The sequence below is a fragment of the Callospermophilus lateralis genome, chromosome 14 (assembly GCF_048772815.1).
Source record: "Callospermophilus lateralis isolate mCalLat2 chromosome 14, mCalLat2.hap1, whole genome shotgun sequence".
NCBI lineage: Eukaryota > Metazoa > Chordata > Mammalia > Rodentia > Sciuridae > Callospermophilus > Callospermophilus lateralis.
In genome coordinates this window covers 42964569-42986859 of record NC_135318.1, presented here as the reverse complement: position 1 = coordinate 42986859, position 22291 = coordinate 42964569, and the positions used below count along the sequence as shown (strand labels likewise).

General features: G+C 32.9%; 1 protein-coding gene and 1 pseudogene across 1 annotated transcript in view; one reads left to right on the top strand and one right to left on the bottom strand.

Annotated features, from left to right (window-relative positions):
* The window catches only part of Psme4 (proteasome activator subunit 4), a 97680-nt gene that overhangs the window by 48661 nt on the left and 26728 nt on the right, over nucleotides 1-22291 (top strand). The window contains exons 21-33 of the mRNA XM_076833980.2: nucleotides 6439-6494; nucleotides 7915-7971; nucleotides 8198-8253; nucleotides 8343-8441; nucleotides 9832-9894; nucleotides 10028-10123; nucleotides 11466-11597; nucleotides 13958-14167; nucleotides 16992-17128; nucleotides 18163-18216; nucleotides 18595-18724; nucleotides 19370-19451; nucleotides 21325-21478. Of these exons, the coding sequence (XP_076690095.1) occupies nucleotides 6439-6494; nucleotides 7915-7971; nucleotides 8198-8253; nucleotides 8343-8441; nucleotides 9832-9894; nucleotides 10028-10123; nucleotides 11466-11597; nucleotides 13958-14167; nucleotides 16992-17128; nucleotides 18163-18216; nucleotides 18595-18724; nucleotides 19370-19451; nucleotides 21325-21478 (1326 nt within the window). The remainder of the gene's footprint in view (nucleotides 1-6438; nucleotides 6495-7914; nucleotides 7972-8197; nucleotides 8254-8342; nucleotides 8442-9831; nucleotides 9895-10027; nucleotides 10124-11465; nucleotides 11598-13957; nucleotides 14168-16991; nucleotides 17129-18162; nucleotides 18217-18594; nucleotides 18725-19369; nucleotides 19452-21324; nucleotides 21479-22291) is intronic.
* Nucleotides 14384-14882, bottom strand: LOC143380671 (cysteine and glycine-rich protein 2-like; annotated as a pseudogene).

Genomic DNA, 22291 nt, shown 5'->3' with positions numbered 1-22291 from the left:
ATTTCTTCAGTATTATGAATTTGAACTGTATTATTTTAATTGCTTTTCAGCATTCTACTATTATGAATTTCTCAATTCATTCTTCATGCTACCATTTAAGCTGAAAAAACTGAGTTAGAATGAAATCAGGATGTGATAGCTTAAGTTTTAGAAGCAGATAATTACTAGTTTCAGTAATCTAAAGAGCTTCATTTTTCAACATCTTATTACTGAGCAAGGTTGAAAATCACATTAAAATGAATAAATAACTCTTCAGAATACACAAAAAAGGGAGAAGTATTTGCTGATTTTGCAACAAAAATCTTAAAAAAGCTTCAAGGAGCTGTTTAAAAATATAGTTTACTTGTCTTTTTCATATTTTGTATAGACATTTTTTAGAGTCATAATCCCTACTGCTGGTCATTCCTGGTTTCTATAATTCCCATTCATGTCACTCTGAAAACTTTGTATGCACAGCCATTAAACTTTTTAGATTATTTGTTAAGTTTAAGAAGATGTAGGGTCATTTTAGGTTAAGGAAAATTGTTTTAAGTTTGCCTGGGAATTTTTTCAGATTCTTAAAATAACTTTTGGGTTTTATGAGTTTTATAATTGAAATTATATATATAATTTATTATTTATAATTGAGATTATATATAAAACTTTATTTTTAAAAAAGATTGATTTTAAACAATATTTTAAAAATAAGAGGCCTATAGACATTTCTTTGATCCTCTCTTTTCACCCCACCTTGATGATCTTAGTGTAAAAATAATAACTTAATCATTTTATGGCATGTAAAAAGTTAATTTACACGTAACAAATTTAGTATATCAGTAAATTGAGTTCTATATGAAATTATTGACAGTGAGAATCATGGTCATTTAAACCAATAACATATGTAAGAGGAAAAGCACGTATCTTCTGGGGTAGAAAATTTTTAGTACTGAATGATCATCAGGATGCAATTGCAAAAGGGTCAGCTAAAGATATTTATAGGTTTTCCTTGTGGTTTATATTAGGATATTGGTCTATTTATGCCATGTGCACTATAATAGTGAGCAGAAGTGAAAAATCTGTGTCCTTTTAAGTAGATGTTCATTATGATAGAAGCTCATGTATTTGATTATTTATTATAAAGCCAATTAGATTTTTTATATAATGAAATCCATTTTCAATAAGGAAAAGAATATATCCTGAAAATTTTAAATACCGTAGAATAAATAGTCCATATTACTATTCATTATAAGCTATGAAATTGTTACTATATCTTAAGCAGTTTTCCCAAAAAAGTTGAAAAGGGAAGATAAATTTAAATGGAAAAGTTTTGTTTCTTAAAATCTTCTGTAATATAATGAAATCATATTAAGTATATTCAATAACAAAAATAATAATATATTGAAGTGCATTTTAAAATAAAAAATATAAAATATTTTCTAAACTTCAATATTTGTAGGTTATCAACTAATATATATTAAGGTTTTTTTTTGTAGTTACTTTATGTAGGCTAATTATATAAAGTAGAATCTAAAATAAACAATCCTGTCTTTTCATTTGAATTGCCAAAAGAGGGAGTTTATAAAGTCTTCCTTTAACTTTTAAGTAGGTCTTAGCAGAATTCTTTCCATTTTATAGTTTGTGTCCTATATATAACATTTTGACTTTTTTTTTTTTGAAGAAGTTGTTTCATAAAAATAGCCTTTAAAATAGCTATAATGCTTATTCTACTATAGTTTAATACTTGGTAAAAATCTACTGTCTAGCTTTATTTGAAAAAAAAAATCTAATAAAATAAGTGATCACTTCATTGTTCCATGATATAAAATTGCACTGCTTAGTGAGAAGAAAGAATATGTGTAGTATAATTCATAGATTTTCCACAGGTCAGTTTAAAACAGAAGAGAAGACTTGACTGAGGACATTACTTACTCCATAGAAGCAGAGGACAATTGTGCTAGATGGGAGAGCAGAGGATGCATATTTGTTATGAATGCTAAAGTGTATTGCCTGAGATGCTTAAGAAAATACCTCGTTAATGGCAACTTGATTGTGGAATTATGAGATGCTATTTGTCTTCTGAAAAATTAGATCAGTTTTGAGAAGTACATAGCAACTCAAGTTTTTTTTTTTATTTAAACATTTATCATTTAAGTTTTAGTTGGGTAAAATATTCTAACTTCTATAATTACTGTCAGTCAGATTAGTCAGTATTGTTTCCCTTCTGTATGTATTTGTGGTATACTAGTTGTCTTCTGGGAAATTACAGTAATGATAAAGTAGAAGCTTAGTTTACTTTTGGGTTAACCTATAAGTAAATCTAATTTTCGTTCCTAATATATTTGAGTATGTGGTGTGGTCTTAATCTCCTTGTTAGGGAGATTGCTGCTAAATTTGAAAACCTATTTTATGTGCTGTGTGATTGGAAACTGACAAAAAATTAAAAGCTAAATCCTGAGTATAAAAGTGAATGACCTACCTAATGGTGTCCTCATTGTAATTTTGGGTCTTTAGCAGTGTAGAGTTACTAAATTCTTGTTCTTACTATAAACTTACAGTGTTGTCAAGTATGGGTATAATAAGGATCTTGAGAGTACTCAAGGGTAAAATTTTTTAGTTTAGTATACCTTAATTTAAATTTTTAACAGTTTTGTTAGATACTGCAGGTTGCTGAATTAATCTTAAAGTGGAATCTCCCTATTTTGCTCTTGGAACTTTCAGTTAATTTTTTAAGAGAATTGTTAGGGGTATAATTTATACTCATGGTTCTACCTTTGTAGTTGTGGAAGTTGGATCATGTCTTTCCAGTAATACAGGAGTTTTAGACACTTGCCTTTAATTCTGAAATTGTCATTTTCTCCTTTTTCAGTCCACTCTTGTTTAATCTCTTGAGGCCTAATCAGCTATCACAGCATACACAGAACTAACATCTTAAAAAAAACAGGGTTACTCAAGGTAGAGGAGTTACCATTTTTCATCTCAAAATACATCTTTACTTTGTGCCCCCTTTTCTCTGATAGATCTATTAAATCATTCTTAGTTAAATTATTCTTAGGCTCTCAGTTTTTACTAACTTTTCACTAAAAAAAAAAAAATAATAATAATAATAAAATTCTTAGGTCTAAGAGTGAGACCAATTCATTGATATGTGAAAGGATGTGTTGCTTTTGCAATGAGGGGCAGGGCTAGCTAACCTCTCTTGGCACCTCCAGGAAACTACCCAGCTCTGCTGGGGAAGCTGCACACAGAAAAGGAAACAGTTACTACTCCACGGTGAGTAACCCTGTTTTCTGCTTATTTCACCTTCTGACTGTTTTCATTGATTTTTTTAAAAAGCTTTGTGTGTCAGATGTGGAAATAGTTTCTATTTTGAGAGTAATTTTAAATCTCCTAGTATAAAAAGTTTCTCATTCCTTAACAACCCTTTGTTCACATGGTAGAGTAAGAACCAATTGTGTTTATGGCAGTGATTGATGCTCAAGGATTGAATTGGGAACAGAACACAAAAATAGGCCAACAGAGGCTTGTGAGATACTTGTATCTTTAAAGGGGGAAAAATCCTGTTAGTGAATTGGTTTTATGTCTTTTGTTTGTTTTCATTTGGAAGGGGAGGGATATTTGGGAAGGGTAAGATGTTCTTAAACAGAAACAGGAAAAATTTTATATTATTGCATATAGCTGTTACACGCCAATTTACTTAATCTTCATTTGCATTTTTTATTTGTATTGTGTAATTTGCTTTTGTGATTAGTTGGTACTTCCTTTTTTTACCATTCTCTCTTTCTCACCAGTGATTATTCTACTCTAACCAAATCTAAAGAAGATTGCCATCTAGTGATACAAATAACACAATAGTGGAAAATTCATAAGTCTTTTAAGTCATTCAAACATTTTAATCCATATTGTTATAAATTGGGTGGTCTGCTACTGTCTGGGAGCTGTGAAACTGGTTTAATATTATTATTGTATAGATGGTATTATTTATAGTATTTTACATTGGAGTTATTTTTTAGAATTTTGTTTAGTTCAAGAGGTCAAATGATAGTAGTTTGAAGACGAATGATGGTAATTGACTTAAATTATAGATGCTACTATACCTTTCAATCAGAACATAGATCTGCTCTCCAGCAGTCTGTTCAGCTAAGAACATATACATAATTGATAAGAGTAGTTTTATTTTTATTTTATTTTATTTGTGATGTTGGAGATCAAACCCAGGGCTTCAAACATGATAGACAAGGGCCATACCACAGACTAGATCCCTATTCCTAAAACAGTTTTAAATATCAGTGAGTACATTCTAGGTGCATGTAGACTTCTAAGGCAGCCACAAAGAAAGAGAGAGGGAGGGAGGGAAGAATAGATATGTATATATACAAATTTTTCATATATTTCTTGGGTAATAGAGATTTCTTTTACAAAATTATTTGGTTAAAGATCAGAAGAAATATTTAATTTAAATATCTATTTATACTTACCAACAAATGTTTGCTATAAAACATGCCAGTGCAGTTGGTGTTTAATTAATTTGGGGTAGATAAGGAGATCAAATTAAAACTGAATCTTAGATAAATTGGCATCAAAGGAACTTGTGGTAGATGACAGAATTATTGAAATGTATATCTGAACACATTATCTATCTATATAAATTTCAGGTTTTTAAAGCAGAGGAAGTAAATATTTTAAAGTCATGTACAAGGTGCCATCTTTTGAAAATAGCATAAATGATAATATTTCTTGAAATTTTCTGATTGGAAATTAATTCAAAGCGATACATAGATTAAAGAAATTAGCATTAGGCCTCTTAGATGAAACTTGTTTTGAATGTGATTACAGTACTGGAGCCAGAAATGCACTTCACATGTTTTTATTGTATGCATTTCAAGTGATAATATTAATGATAATCTTGTTTGATATAAAAAAAATTTTGGAGACTAATGTACTATAGATTGCTTTTTATTCTTATTTGTAAGAATAATGGGACTGATTAAAATTCATGCTTGATTCAGTTACCTATGGTATTAGGTATAATGCTGGGTGAGATAGACTTGTATTTCTATTTTAGAAAATCATTTAGGTTTGTAGCATCTGTGAAGAGGCATCCATGACAATATGTGTTCTAGCAGGAAAGAGGAGCATGTTACTCTGAGCACAGATCTTTTCTCTTTAATTAGTGAAATCTAATTTCAATAGACTTGAAGTTCATTGTAAAAGAAACTGATTTTACCTTTTAGTAGATAGATTTTAGATATATTTTTGGATTATATTTACAAGATGCTTAATTTTGCAAGTTGCCAGAGATTGAAACTTCTTAGAAGTTTAGTAAATTTGAACTTAAAAGTCTCAGAAAAGCAAATTAGCATATTTTACAATAAAGTATTAGTGAACTTTGAAGTGAATTAGAGAAAAAGAAGCCATTCTTTGTTTTTACTCTGTAGTTTGGTTTTGAAACCTGGGAAAGTGTTACTGCTATCCTAGGCACCAGATTATGTGAGGAACATATTTAAATAACTGTCATTTATGTAATCATAACGTTTTTAAAATAGAGATAACTCATAACTCATTTAATTTCAATACTGTGGCGGGGGGTATGTTGGGTGTATTTTCATGTTAAGAGCTGCACAATTCATTGATGATGAATAATAATGTTATAATTTCTATTTATTAATTAGCCTTGTATTGGACCTGCTCTCTGTTCATGCTTCTTTGGTGTTCATATCCATGTTCCTCGTTTTAGAAAGCATCATCTTAGTTTAAACCCAGCTATTAGATTGAATCTCATTATTTTGAAATAAAATGTTGAAAATTGAAGTATACTGTTCATTGATGAAAACATATATTTCAGATGCATAGATTCTTATTCTCTGTTCACATACACAAAGGTGACTTTTAACCTTTTAATGATTTGACTAGCTGCGTCTGGTTTTGATAACAATTTTTGTGGGAGATCTTTAGGAAATGCAGTATTTTTACATGTCAGTTTCTTAAAAAGCAGTAGCATTTCACTGTAGATATTAGGACATATCCATTTTTGCTAGTTTTAAAAGGGAGATAATAAGTATATAAAATTGTTCTGCTATATGTATATACTGGAATAAAATTTTGAGTTTTAACCATTATTATATAATTAATGAAGCCAAAATTTCTTTGTATAAATATTTATCATCATCAGATTTAAGCTTTTACATTTGAATATTGAATTAATGATATTCTGTTCCTTTTGGGAGATGAATTTTTACCCTGAAGACACTAAGTTTATATTTTCTTTAATATGGTTCTTACTGAAGTAGACAGCATTACTCTTCGGAAGTTTAAAGAATTGAAATATTGAAGATTGGAAGTCTTTGTGTTAAAAGATCATTATCTTTCTGTTATTTTAAATATTTTAGTGATGAGACTTTTCCCCTTTCATCTCTTTTATTGGTATTATCAATAAATGGAAGCACTCTTGTTTCTATACAGGGTACCAAGTATGGTGTCCTTGGAGGAGACGAAGTTGTACACTGGACTTGAATATGGTATGTGAGCCCTAATCTGAGTGAAAATGTGAGAACTATTTTTGTCTATTAGGATTAAAATTGAATAGTTTTGTAATTTTGATTTTCCTAAACTTTCTTTGATTCATAAAATGAATGAATTTCACAGTAATCATTTTTGGGTGAAAATGGAAAATTATATAAACAATAATTCGTAAAAGATAGAAATTGTGTCAGTGAATATGAATACTTTCTGAGCAGACAGGCATGTTTTCCTATATCAGAGGGTTTACTTATGTTTAAAATTCTTCTTGAGACTGATACACTTGATGTAAATGATAATATTATGACCCTTATTTTCTAATAATCTTTGTATCTTTCTGTTAAAGTAAGTTACATTTTTATTTTATGTGTATGTCATTCTGGGGAACAAACCCAGGGCCTTGTGCATGTTAAGTCAAGTGCTCTACCAGAAGCTACACCTCCAAATGTTAAATTTTTTATTAATATATATATGAAACTGGGCTGGGGATGTAACTCTATGGTAGAGTGTTTGCTTAGCATGTTCAAGACTCTAGATTCAAGCCACAGTGCCTAATTTTTCCCCTGAAATTAAGAATAGACTAAATATTTTATGTGTTAATATTCCGAATCCAACATTAACAGAAATTTAGCACACTTCTGTACAGGTGGATTATTACTAGAGTCATTTACATACATTAATTGATAAAGTAAAATTGCTTGATTTGGGGTCCAGAAATTCTGTACATTTGTGTTTTCTAGTTAGTGATTAGAGCATTGGAAATACCCACAGAGATGTTTTTTCTCTCCTTTTCCATCTTGCTTTCTTCACCTTCCCACTAACAAAATTTTGTAAGCTAGTCATCTTATGATATGTGGAATGTTCTATAATGTACAGGGGATTAAACCTGGGGCATTCCACCACTGAGCTATACACTCAGCCTGTTTTGTTTTTATTTTGAGACAGGGTCTTGCTGATTTTCAGAAGCTGACCTTAAACTTGTTATCCTCCTGCCTGAGCCTCCCAGGTTTAAACATGGCTGTTTTGAAAGTTATTCAGTGTCATGACTAGTCATTAATCCAACTGTGATAAAAAGCACAACCATTTGGATTTTGCCTATGTGTTATATTCATTTCCTTTTCTGCTTCTCCCTTCTTTTTTTCTGCTTTCTCTCCCTGCCCCCACAGTACTGGGGATTAAAAACAAACAAAGTCCTAGCATGTTAGATAAATGCTCTACCACTGACCTACATCTGTCAGCCTTTTTGTATTATTTTATTTTCAAACAAGGTGATCCTTCTGCCTCAGCCTCTCTAGTAAGCTAGCATTATAGGTGTGGGCCACAATGCCCAGCTTTATACCTTAACATAAACTATTGATATGAAATTCAGTAGTGTGAGGAACATTCTAAAGATCCTTCTCTTGTTTTTTTAAAAAACAGATCTATCCAGAGAGAACCACCGAGAAGCAATTGCTAGGGTCATAAGGAAACTTCTTAGTAAGTATATATATATATGTGTGTGTGTGTGTGTGTGTGTGTATATTCCATTTATCCATACTAATAGATGTTTATGAATTTAATTCTATAGCATGTGTTTTTGTTTAACATGTATTATTTTAAATTGTGAGGATATTGGGCAGTGTTTTCTTCCTGAATCAATGGATTGGGGTTTTTCTAGTAATTTAAAATATTTTAACCAAATATTTTTCTTTTCCCTTTGTAGACCACATACTTGATAATTCAGAAGATGATACCAAGTCATTATTTCTAATCATAAAGGTATGTTTTCCATATTATAGTTCTATAATTAATATGATCACGCTTACCTTCATGATTTGTAAATAAAATTTGAAATTCTTTTTTCACAGATTGTTGGAGACCTTTTACAATTCCAAGGATCTCACAAGCATGAATTTGACTCTAGATGGAAAAGTTTTAACTTAGTAAAGAAATCAATGGAAAATCGGGTCAGTCTGAGTAAATTTTTTTTTTTTTTTTTGAAGAGATGCTTAACAGCCCTAATTTGTATATTTTTATTTATCATACAGAAGAAGTTTCCCCTAGAAGTAAAAATAGATTTAAAATATTGCATAAAGGATAAAAACATTATGGTACAGATCACATGAATCCTAAAAAAATAGTGTATTTTACTAATTCAGAATCATCTGTCACTTTCCATGATCCATCTGTGAACTCTCCATAGGAATTTGGACAACAGCATTTGGGCTGTCTTGTGAGAATGTAAAGAAATAAAAAAACTAGGAGGAATTGTCCACAGGCATGAACTTTGTGTAATCTGAGGAAGATACATCTTGTGTTATATTTGAGCTCCAGTAGGAGTTATTGTAAGCTTCTCTGGGAGCACAGAAGAAAGAGAACCTAAGTGGAAAACTGTTTATAGCAATGTTCTTCTATGGGAGACTTTTACTGAAGTTGAATCTATAAAGCTTGTATATTAATTGTGCTAGCTGTTGTAGACAAGCAAATGTTCTTCCAAGAACTACGTTCCTAACCCTAAAAGTTCTTTAACTATCTAATTGAATATTGGAAAGCTCTGCAACCTCAGTGAAAAGTAAATACTAAGAGATTGAGAGTAGAAACTGAGAGTGCAGTTGAATCATAATAGGCAAGATGAAAAAAACAGAGTCTGTATCTAGTCACTGGTATTAGGATGGAGATAAGTGTGTTTTGAAAAAGATAGAACTATGGGTATTTTAATGTGGTAAAGCTGTGAGTAATAATCTGAGTCTCAAGTGTCTTATCTTTGGTGACTGGGTGGAAGATTGTGGGGGCAAAAGGTTACATGATGATTTTTAGAAATATAAAAGATATATTCCATAGTATACCTATGCACTTAACAAGAAGGGCTATTCATAGACATTAATAGAATTGAGCAATTTTCTTGAAAGGCTGCTTTTGAACTTTCAGTATTTAAATGAATAAGGATCAACTCTTGTTCTCCCATGCATGGGTTCTCATTAATAAATGGTCAGAAATAAGCAGCCTATTTAAAAGGGAAGAGATTTTTATTAGCCATAAAATTAATTGAGATAATATATATTTTAAGCATAAGTCTAATGACTTTTTTTTTTTTTTTTTTTTTTTTTTTGGTGGTGCTAGGGATTGAACTAGGGGCCTAGCACATGCTAGGCATGCTCTCTACCAGAGCCACATCCCTAGCCCCAGGCCTAATGACTTTTGAATGAAAGAAATACTTTTACCACGCACCTGGCCACCCATGGACCTTTTTCAAACTGTTTTTTGTTTGTTTTGTTTTGTTTTTTAAGTATTCAGAGGAATTCATTGTTGAAGTCATTTAGGAAAAAATGTTCAAGTGTTTACTACTTTATTTTCCAGCTTCATGGGAAAAAACAACATATCAGAGCACTATTGATTGACAGAGTAATGCTGCAGCATGAGGTAAATATCTTTTTGAGTCATGACAACTTTTTAAAATGCCAGTTTTCCAGATAAATATTTAGTTGTGATTTTCATAATTAAGTGAACTTTCAGTAAACATTTCAAGATCTGATTTACATCGTTGTTTTCTTAGCTACGAACACTAACTGTTGAGGGTTGTGAGTACAAAAAGATACATCAAGATATGATCAGAGATCTTCTCCGATTATCTACAAGTTCATATAGTCAGGTAAGGCTTATCCACATTCACATTCTAATTTGACTATATGGAATTGGTATATCCCTATTTTAACAATTGAGTTTAAAAATTTTCCCACAGGCAACTACCAAGAAGTTAGAAAACAATAACTGATATTTAGGCTCCCTGAAACTCATTGTTATTGAAAATACCTTTAAAATTCCACATATTTTCAAACTTTGTGGGTTTTTTTTGTTGTTGTTGTTATTGTTTTTGTGGGGGGAGAATGTACCAGGGATTAAATTCAGGGCCACTTGACCATTGAGCCCTATTTTGTATTTTATTTAGAGACAGGTCACCTTGCTTTTGCTGAGGCTGGTTTTGAACACACAATCCTCCTGCCTCACCCTCCCGAGTCCCTGGAATTACAGTCTTGCTCCCCTGTGCCCAGCTTAAGCTTTTTTTTTTCTTTTTCTTTTTTTAAGTAAAACATTACTTGTACTGTCGGTAATTAATTGCTTCTCCAAAAAAAATTTTTTTTTATTTAAAGATTGTATAGCATGAGATTGCTTAATTAGGTTTTGAAAGCTACTGTATGAAGGCCATATAATTCCTCCTCAGCATTATGCTTGTGTTTCAGGGAGCCACTATCAGGAGACTTGGGGGTCAGTTCTTTAAGCATAGGACCAAGAAATAACCTCCAAGCACAAAAACTAGAAAAAGCAGAGCGATTCATGTACAATGAACTGTTCTATCCCTGTAAAGTAATATAGATTAGGCGACTAGTTTTTCACAGATCCTTCTAAAATAATGTTTTAAGAATTTGAAATATATAGAATGTGTTTATTTTATTCTGATCACTTATCTGTTACTATTGAACTAGACCCATAGGTTACAATTTTTTACTGAATATTTGGGTTCAAAATGTATGAAGCTTATACTTAAGGTTTGCATTGAGAAGTCTGCAAGTTCTTTGTTTCTTTTGCACTTATGCTTCTCCTAGAAAAAGTCTTAATTTTCCTGTGTGGACAAAAGAGAAAATCTGACACTGCTTATGTAGAGTGACTCAGAATAAAATGTTTGTTAGTTTGCTGCTTAATTTTAGCCATATTTTTAGCTACATTACTTAACGAATGATTATTGATCTCATTCATTCTCCGCTTTATCAAACTATTTATAACAGTACAAATCTTTTAAACCATGAATGTGGTTGATGGCAATGTGCTTTTCTTTTGGTAATCATTTACTTTTTTTTTTTTTTTTTTTTTAGGGGAGGTGTATGTACTTCAACATATTTTTCTATTAGACACAAAAATTATCACTTTGGTTTTGATAATTCAGTTGGAATCTTTTGTAGTTTATCTATGTTCTTTGCTTTTAATACTTCCTCCAGGTCAGAAATAAGGCTCAGCAAACATTTTTTGCTGCTTTAGGAGCATATAACTTCTGTTGCAGAGATATTATTCCCTTGGTTTTGGAGTTTTTACGTCCTGACAGACAAGATGTCACACAACAGCAATTTAAGGTACAGGATTTCATGTTTTTGTTTTGCTCAGCAGAATTTCAACTATAGAGAAGAATTTTCCATGTATGCACCATTTAGATTCTATATTTTGGGGCTAGGGATGTCACTCAGTGGTAGAGTGTATACCTGGCATCCATGAAGCCCTTGGTTTGATCCCCAGCTCTGCAAAACAAAAGGCCAGTTCTATATTTAAATTTTATATTTGCTTTATCACATATTTACCCACCTACTATCTTATTTTTTGATATATTTAAAAGTAAATGAAAGACACTGGTACAATTCACCTTTTAAATAGTTACAATCTCATTTTTTCTTCATAATCATTTATTTATTTATCTATGATTGTAATCAGTATTATCATGGAGAAAATATAGGATGCAGACTTTTTTGAGTAAAACAGTTATGAGTGGTAGTGATTGAGTAGACTAGCTGAACCATGGGAAAGGTGGATGAAAAACTACCAAGTTGAGAGTAGCAACTGAGTGAGTTTATCTGACTAGAGCAGAAAAAGAAGGAAATAACTTAAGGCAAATATTACATCTCAGAGACGAAGTAGAGTCTAGATAAGATACATTGATTACTTATAAGAGAGAAATGGATTGATTGTTACTTAGGAGAGAGAATGGATAGGACTTGGTGAATTAATATGAGGGTACTAAAAAGGAGGTGTCAATTCTGGATTGTATAACTGGTTATTTGGCATATCAGAGAGGGAGAAAAAAACAGACTCTATTGAATTAGTATGTTTAATTTGGTTCCTGTTAACTAAGAGGCAATATCAAGAAGGAATTAGACATCTGAATTTAAAGATAACATTTCCGTATATGCTGATGATAATTGAAACCTTTGGATGTCAGTTGGAGAACCTAGAAATAGAATGAGAAGAGGACCAAGGGGTGTGTACTGAGAAGCTCTTTTAGATGCAAAGTCGAACAGGTACCTGTAGTCCCAGCTCCTCAGGAGGTTTAGGAGAGAGCATCACTTGAGCTTATGAATTTAAGCCCAGCCTGTACCTCATAGTTAAATACTATCTGAAAAAAGAACACCATCCTCCTGCAAAAAAAAAAAAAAAAAACCAAAAAAAAAAAACACACAAAACTGTTGGAAGCCAAGAGCTTGAGATGGAGAAGTCAGAAAATTATCATTATCATGAAATGAGGAGGAATCACAGAAGGCAGAGAGATCTTTCCAGAAGAATGACTCAGTAACAACAGCTTCCTAAAGTGAATTAAGATGAGCACTAAACATTCTAAACATGTTCCTTGAAGTTATATTGTAAGGCACTGATCATCAAATAGCCCAGTGTCAGTTACTACACTGCTTTTGTAAATAAAGTTTTATTGGAACACAACCATGTCCATTCGTTTTTGTATCATGTGTAGCTACTTTCATGCTGTAGTGACAGAGATGATAAGTTGTGACAGAGGCCTTGTAACAGAAGAAGTTTGCTGATCCCCAATATTGAATGTTGTAGAAAGTCCGACTCATTGGATAGTATATGGCCGCATTTATTGAGAACAGTATATATGGACAAAATTTGAGAGGTGAAATGAGATCCACATTGAAAAATATCTATTAGGTCAGCAAAATTGAGGTTATCAGTGACCTTAGGAAGAACTTGTAGAAGAATGAAATACATACGGGGCAGGTAAGAAAGGAGATTGGAATCAAGTTATAGTGAATGTTTTGCAAATAAAATGTTTTGATACTAATAACTCTTTTTTATGGAAAAGAGGTTATCTTAGAAAGGGTACCCTCTAAATAAATTGGACATTATGGCATAGGCCTGTGATCTTAAGTACTCAGGAGAATCACTTGAGCCCATGGGTTTGGGATCAGCCTGGGCAATATAGTCAGACCTCATCTTAAAAAAGAAAAGAAAGTGTAGTTGCTGCCATCAGATTCATTCTGTTATTGGACTTTTATGAGTAAAATGTTTATAGTATAATTAGCCAAGTTTTTATATACCTAGTAAAATACTTGCCAATTGGGTTTTAATTACTTTTAATAAATTATTTCAAGGCTTATGCCATAAGATACTGAATGGCACATTTCATGGCCTTTATGAAATAGTAAAAGAATATTAGATTGGAATCTGTGTTCTTAGAAACAGCCATATATTTCTGTATTACCTTATTAATAGTCATTGTTTCAGCAAACCCTCTATTAAATGACTTAGAAAAGGTATTAGTGGATAACACTAATTCAGGTTCTAAAAGTAACATGTTAAATTAGTGAACCTATTTTATGAACCAATATCAAGCATTTAATCATTGTAAATTTAAAAACAACATGAATATGTGTTTGTTGCTACTGAATAATGTCTCTTCTTTTCCATATAAATTTAATTTTTCCTACAGGGTGCTTTGTATTGTCTCCTTGGAAATCACAGTGGTGTGTGTTTGGCAAACCTTCATGATTGGGACTGTATTGTGCAGACGTGGCCAGCAATTGTTTCTTCAGGGCTTAGCCAAGCAATGTCACTAGAAAAGCCATCAATTGTGAGACTGTTTGATGATCTTGCAGAAAAGATTCACAGGCAATATGAAACAATTGGCTTGGACTTCACAGTAAGCAAAAACATTTTTTCATTTGAGTTTTTTTTTTTTTAAGCTAAAGTTTTATGTAAAACATAAAGAATTGCTTCCTGAAAATGCTGATGAATTAAGTAAAAGGATACAGTACTCTCTTCCTACAAGTTAGCCAACTTATCCAAGTACAGGGTAATATACAGCACTTAATGTTGGTAGAATTTCACAGTAGTGTTACAAAATCATCTGTCTAGATTATGAAGAGATTCTCAAGTGTCCGATGCATAGTTTTTGGTTACCACCTTTACTGAGCAAGAACAGGGCTCCTGCTTCTTGGCCATAGCCAAATCCCTCAGAGCCAAAGTTCTTAACATAGCATCTTTTTTTTTTTTTTTCTTTGTGCATAGCATCCTTTGCAGTAGATTTCACTTTCTTTCTCAGAGTTATTAATTTAAAACTCTTCTCACATTGGGCATGTTGAAAATATTTTTTGTGCCAGGGCTTTCCAGCTCCAATTATCTTCTTGGCGGCATAAACAGAATCCCCACATCCTGAACATTTCCCAGCACCTCCGTATTTCAGATCAGATTAGAAGTGTTTGGATTTGTTGTAGACCTGTGAGGTTGAACACTCTGTAGCTAGATGCCCAGCCTCTTACCGCCATCCATGTTGAGCGTGCCAGTGCCCTGGCTGTAACCATATCCTTTTGGCCCATACTTTTTTCCATAGCAGGATTTGCAGTACATCTCATCATGAATTGCCACTGTTATGCATTCTAAATTTTTCCTGCAAATCATGCACAGAAAGCAGCAGCTATGGAAGCTCCTCTCATCACACTGCATGGTACACTGCCCTCCCACAGGCCCCATACTTATTTCCACCTCTCCAGACAGGCATTCCTAGTCGGAGGTTAGGTGCAAACACTGTGTGGATGGGAGAAAGCTCCCAGCTAGCTGGGAGTCTTTCATTTGAGTTTAATGGAAAGACTGCCTTACTTAAATAAATGCCTTTTATTTTTCAGATATATTTTCAGCAATAATATTAGTGGCTTTTGCAGTGATTTTTTTCTTTGTGGGCTGGGGGGAACAAAGGGGATTGAACTCAGATGCAGTTGACCACTGGGCCGTCCCCAATTCCTTTTATATTTTTATTTTTAGAGACAGGGTCTCATTAAGTTGCCTAGGGCCTCACTAAGTTTCTGAGGGTGTCTTTGAACTTTTGATCCTCCTGCCTCAGTCTCCTGAGTAGCTAGGAGTATAGGCATGTGCCACTGTACCCAGCTGCAGCGATTTAAAAAAAGACATTTGTTTTCTGTTTCCATTTTGTGGTTTTATTGATCATTACTGTAAATAACAAGGTAGAATAGCAAGTTTGCGCATGTACAGGAGAGGGCCAGGCCATTTTTTACCAAAAGGCAACTGTGGATTATTACATTGTTGTGTTCTCTGTTATTTTGTGTGTGTTCATAGCCTCGTTTTTCAAAAAGTTGATTATATTACAGGAGGTTGGTCATATCCAATGTAGTAAAAGATTGGCCTCTGGGTTCATAATTTATAGTGTGGGATTTTTAAATAAAATAGTTTATTCCTTCATTTTGTTGGAAATTTGGGTTTTGTTTTTTTTTTTAGTTTTATGGATTTTATTTTTTTAAATACACGACAGCGGAATGCATTACAATTCTTATTACACATATAACACACATAAACAGATGAAAAATTGTGGTATATTTGTGTAATAAGAATTGTAATGCAAAAAAAAAGTACATGTATAAAGGCATGCATTGGCATGAACATACTCTATATAGTGTGGGGTATTAAAATTGAATGATTTTGAAATAGGTAAGAATATAAAGATATATAAAATATAAAAATATAAAGAATATAAAAATAAGTAAGAATATAAAGTTCATTAGTGTGCAAATGGAGAGATGTAGCAGATCATATTAAGAACTTCTCAAATGCCATAGGCATACCCCCTCAGAATGTAAGGGTGAATTAAAGAAGGTTGAAAGTAGCTGAATCCCCCTTTCCTAAGGTGATTATGATTCAGATCCCTTCCCACTGCTTTAAATGTATTTCATTTTGATCAAACTCAGTCTTGCTATTTGCAATTTTTACTAGATTGTGCTTTTTATTTTTTTTTATTTTTTAAATTTTTCTTTTAGTTGTCAATGGACTTATTTTATGCAGTGCTGAAAATTGAACCCAGTGCCTCACACTTGCTAAGGCAAGTGCTCTACCACTGAGCCACACCCCCACCCCTATGCTTTTTAAAAAAATTTAAATTGAAATATAAGTCACGGGCCATAAAATTACCTTTAGTAGTTATCTTATTCATGTATGTTCATAAAAATATATTCACACAGTCATATAACTGTTATTGCTCCAATTCTAGAAGATTTCATCATCCAAAAAGAAGCCTGAACCCAATAATAATTTCACTTCCCATTCCCCCATACCACTAACCCTTGGAAATCACTACTCTACTTTCTAGATACTTCAGGGCCGGGGTTGTAGCTTAGTAAAAGAGCACTTGCCTAGTACCTGTGAGGTGCTGGGTCCAATCCTCAGCACCACATATAAGTAAATAAAATAAAGGTATTGTGTCCATCTACAACTGAAAATATTTTTTAAAAAATAGATACTTCAAGGGCTGGGGTTGTGGCTCAGCAGTAGAGCACTTGCCTCACATGTGTGAGGCACTGGATTCTATCCTCAGCACCACATAAAAACAAATAAACAAAGATATAAAAATAGATACTTCATATAAATGGAATCATAAAATGTTACTTATTTTGCTTAGCATAACATTTTTAAGGTTCATCCATGTTGTATGTAACAGAATTCTCTTTTTTCCCAATAAGATTCCAAAGTCATGTGTTGCAATAGCAGAATTACTTCAACAGTCACCGAATCCTTCTATCAACCAGATATCACTTAGCCCAGAAAAAATTAAGGAAGGGCTTAAACGCCAACAAGAAAAGAATGCTGATGCTCTAAGGTAATTGATGAATGGTCTGATAAGATAGATGACATGTTTACTTGACTTTTGAGAAAATACAAAAGAGTTGGGAAATAATTATTGCAAAGAGCTCTAATTTTTATTTTTAATCTATGGAGATTGAAAATTAGCATTGTAAAAATAAAGGTTAATTGTATTCCAACTTTTTCATGGGAAGTGTTGTTGTTTCTGTTATTAAATCCTAAGTTGAAGTTCAACATATGTATTGCTTAATAGCTCTTAACAATAATTTGTTTTTTATCATATTTGGTATCAGAGTATTTTTGCACTTTTGAAAATAGAGTGGTTTGATAACATTCAAGCAGGAGCCTTTCTAACTTGATTTTGGCCATGCCTTGTAGTATATGTAGTATATGATTATGCCTATATACTTTTTTTTTAATAGACAAGTATCATTTTTTAAAAAAGCATTTTTTTTTTGTAGTTGTAAATGTTCAGAATGCTTTTTTTTTTTTTTTTTTTTTTAATGTGATGTTGAGGATTGAACCCAGGGCCTCACAGATGCTAGGCAAATGCTCTGCCACTGAGCTACAGCCCCAACCCGCCTATATACTTTTTGAGACAGGGTCTGTCTATGTTGCTCAAGCTGCCCTTTTACTCCTGAGCTCAAGTGATCCTCCTGCCTCAGCTTCTCTTGAGTACTAGAACTAATAGGTACACACCTCTGTTCAGGCTTTTTTTTTCTAAAAAGTCTTTAGAAACTCTTATAGCCTATCTAATTTCAGATAGCCAACATAACATATATGATAGACCATTCCTAATTGGATGCTAGTTATAGATTTACTTTTCACTTCAGAATGTCTGCTCAGAAACAACTGTTATTCTCTGTACCCAGCCCTTCTTGTTCTCCCAGTCTGTTTTTATTTGGCTGGCTTCTTACTAGGCCTTTTTTACAATCTGGTGTTGAGAAATATAGTAAGGATGAATTTGGTTAGAATTTGAGTTTATGTTATTTGATATTTTTCTTAGTATTGTAGTAAAACAATACCTCACCTGAATTTTATTTTATTAAGGAACTATGAGAATTTGGTAAACACTTTACTGGATGGTGTGGAACAAAGAAATCTGTGAGTACAAAAAGCCCCCCTCTCCACACCTTGTAACATGGTGCCAGCTAATCGTACTTAAAACCTTGTGTGTGCCAGACAAGCGTTCTACCATTGAGCTATGTCCCCAGCCCTTAAAAAAAAAAAAAAATGATGAAGACATTTATCTTAGATGTATAGAGAATTTCTACATGGAAGACTGTGACTGACTATGTCACAAAAAATCATAATCTGAATTGTGTGTTTAGAAGAAAACTAAACGGGAAAGGGATGGAGGAGAGGTTTGGGGTTAATTATGGCATTATTGTTCTTCGGTAGTTTAATTCTTGAGAAACTTTATATTGCAAATACCAATATTTTTTATGAGTAGTGTGCTTTTTGACTTGTCCCCCTTTTAAGGCCCTGGAAATTTGAACATATAGGCATTGGACTTCTGTCTCTACTCTTGAGAGATGATCGAGTATTGCCTCTTCGTGCCATACGTTTTTTTGTTGAGAATCTCAACCATGATGCAATTGTAGTTCGAAAGGTAAATACTTTTTTTAGCTACTAAATTGGGTGTGAGAATATTCATCTCATTGAAGCATGCAGTTTCTTTACATGCATATATACATACCCTATAAACACATTGAAGATTATTAACTTGAAATCTCTCTTTGTTGATTCAGAGACAATAGTAATTCATTCAGTAAATATGAGGGCATGTTCAGGCATTCTACATTCAACACTGAAGATACAGTAGGGAAAATGTTTGTAGGCTAATCAGAAAGACTGACTTTGAAAATTTAGAAAATTAGGTGTGCACAAGGGGAAAAATATACAGCATAACTTTTTTTTTTTTTTTTATTTTGCTCTCAAAGTATTATTGGCTTAAAGAAGGGTACTATCTAGTATATTGGAGAAAAATTCTTAAAAAGATGCTTAGGCTGAGATGTGAAAAATGAGCAGATAGTAGCCGAACAAAGAAAAGGTTGAAGTTCTAAAGAACTTGGGTTAAGATTGAAGAATGGCAGTTGCCAATGACTCATTCCCAGTCAGATCTCACATTCTTACCATCTGTTATTGGCGGAAGTGTTTTTGTAAGAAATAAAATCCAGCAGCTGTTTTGGGTAAAGCAGTCAGTCTTTTAAGAGGTTTTAAAAATTTTGATTCTTGTATGGCACCTGTTTTCTAGATGGCTATCTCAGCTGTTACTGGAATTCTCAAGCAGCTAAAGAGAACACACAAAAAGTTAACTATCAACCCTTATGAAATCAGTAAGTATTACCAAAAATAATTAGTAGTGCTTTTCAATAAAATCTATACATTTTTCTTGATATGTATAAATTATGGTTCTTGGTCTTAAGTATTGTTCTATAGATATTAACACAACTTATGAGAACAGTGACGGTATGAGACAGTGACAGTATGAGACAGTATGAGAATAGTAACGTAAGTATTTACAAAAGTAGATTGACTCTGTGTCTTCACTTTGTTTTTATTTTTGTTGTGCTGGGGGTTGAACCTAGGGAAGTGCTCTATCACTGAGCCACACCCCCAACCCTTTGTTTTTTTAATATAGGTATCTCTAATCTTATTTATTTATTTATTTGTTTTTTGGTGGGGTTCTTTTTTTTTTGTCTTTTTTGGAACTGGGGATCAAACCCAGGGCTTTGCCACTGAGCTACATCCCAGACCAAATATAGGTATCTCTAAGATGCACATTTGGGCAAATATACACTATCTACATTATTTTTTTCACTTACAGAACAATTATACTAATTATTTACTCAGCTGTATTTCAGAAGCTGTATTTCAGAAGATTAAAATAGCTGTTATCGCTTCATTAAAAGTTTTTCTTTGAGTGATGAGATTAGGGACAAATTTGATTTTCTTCTTTATACCTTACTGTATCATCAATATGTTTCAAAAGGAAAACCTTTCTTTTTCCTGATAAATGAACCAATCATTGGTTAAAACATTGCATTTAATGACCACATCTCCTTTGTTTATTTCTTTTCTTTCTTTTTTTTTTTTTTTTTTAATATTTACTTTTTTTTTTAGTTTTCGGCAGACACAACATCTTTATTTGTATGTGGTGCTGAGGATCAAACCCGGGCCGCATGCATGCCAGGCGAGCGAGCTACCACTTGAGCCACATCCCCAGCCCTCCTTTGTTTATTTCTAAATTAGAGCACAGATTGAGAAAAAAGCTTAAAATTTTTTTCCCGTTTATGAAGGACATTTACTGGGATAACTGACAATTTCAATAATATATGTTGCTAAAATGATTGTATAGGATCATTCATTGAAAGATTTGTTTAGGCTAGGAAATGAATATTCTTATTTATAGTACACACAGAAATACCTTGTAGGTAAAGGGACAATATGAGTTTCAACTAAAATTGTTCTCTAAATTTGTGTATATATGTGAAGAGAAAGAGAATGTCAAAATTTGAGGTATATGAGTGAAGGATATGTGGGGATTTCTTAAGGTCTGTACATTTAAAATTAATTCAAAGCTAAATTTTTTAACAAAATTAATCCTTCTAATTTTGCTGATAGGAAGAAGTTTGTTGCATAATTCTTCCCCCAAATAAGTATTCTAAAATCATTTAGTGGATAATCATATCTTTTTTCCTCTGGTTTAAGTTACTCCCTTAATTGCTCATTTATATGTAGGGTTTTTTGTTGTTGTTGTTGTTATTGTTGTTTTGTTTTTTGCAGTGCTGGCTATCATACCTAAGGCCTCATGTATGCTAAGCAAGTGCTCTGCCGTGGAACTGCACCTCCAACCCTATGTGGTCTTTTGAGAGAATTTTATTAGATGGTGCCTTGTTATAAAGACAGTTATAGTAGCACTATTGATTTGAAAATAATTTTATAAACATTATTTTGGCAGAGGGTGTTACCGGGGAAAACCCAGGGGTGTGTAACTGTTGAGCCACAACCCCAGCCCTTTTTATATTTTTATTTAGAGGCAGGGTCTTGCTAAGTTGCTTAGGGCCTCGCTAAATAGCTGAGGCAGGCTTGGAACTCGCAATTCTTGTGCCCCAGCCTCCCAAGCTGCTGGAATTACAGGCATATGCTACCACGCCTAGCTGTGTATAAATGTTTTTAATCAAATTTGATTGTTTTTTGTTTTTTTAGGTGGATATCCTAAACCCACCCAAATTCTTGCTGGTGATAGGCCTGATAATCATTGGCTGCATTATAATAGCAAAAGTATACCAAGAACTAAAAAAGAATGGGAGTCAAGTTGCTTTGTTGAAAAAACTCACTGGGGATACTATACTTGGCCAAAGTAAGTTCCAACTTAGCATATACCTCATCATTAAAAAGCTTTTGATGTGATTTATCAGAGTTGGATGTCTATGGAGGTTCAGAGACACTTGAAGGTTTTTCTCCTTCCCTCTTCCTCTCTTTCTTTTGCTCTGCCAGTGTGTGTCTCATTCTTGCTTCTTTCCTTGTATTAAAAGTCCTAGCCTTTTTTCTTTTTTTTTTTTTAAATAGGAAATATCATGCTCCAAACATTCCTTATTTTAATTATTTGTTTTTATGTGGTGCTGAGGATCAAACCCAGTGCCTCACACATGCCAGGCAAGCGCTCCACCACTGGAGTATATAACCCAGCCCAAGTCCTAGCTTTTCTTAATACCATAATTATATTGCAAAAGAGTTTATTAATAGCTGCTGTAAGGGCTGGGGATGTGGCTCAAGCGGTAGCACGCTCGCCTGGTATGCGTGCGGCCCTGGGTTCGATTCTCAGCATCACATACAAACAAAGATTTTGTGTCTGCCGAAAACTTAAAAAAAAAAAGCTGCTTTAAATATATTCCTATTTATAATGTGTCCACTTGTAAATTAGACCATAAAATACTTCACTATTGATTCCATTAATTTATGTCAGTCAAGGACACAATGATATGATAGACTTTTTAGACCAAGACTTTTTGGCAGGGGAGAGTGGTGTACCCAGGATTGAACTCGGGACACTTGGCCATTGAGCCACATCCACACTGACTTTTTTGGAATTTTATTTACAGACAGAGTCTCTCTTTGTTGTTGTTGTTTAGTGCCTCTCTTTGTCTCAGGCTGTCTTTGAACTCTCACTCTT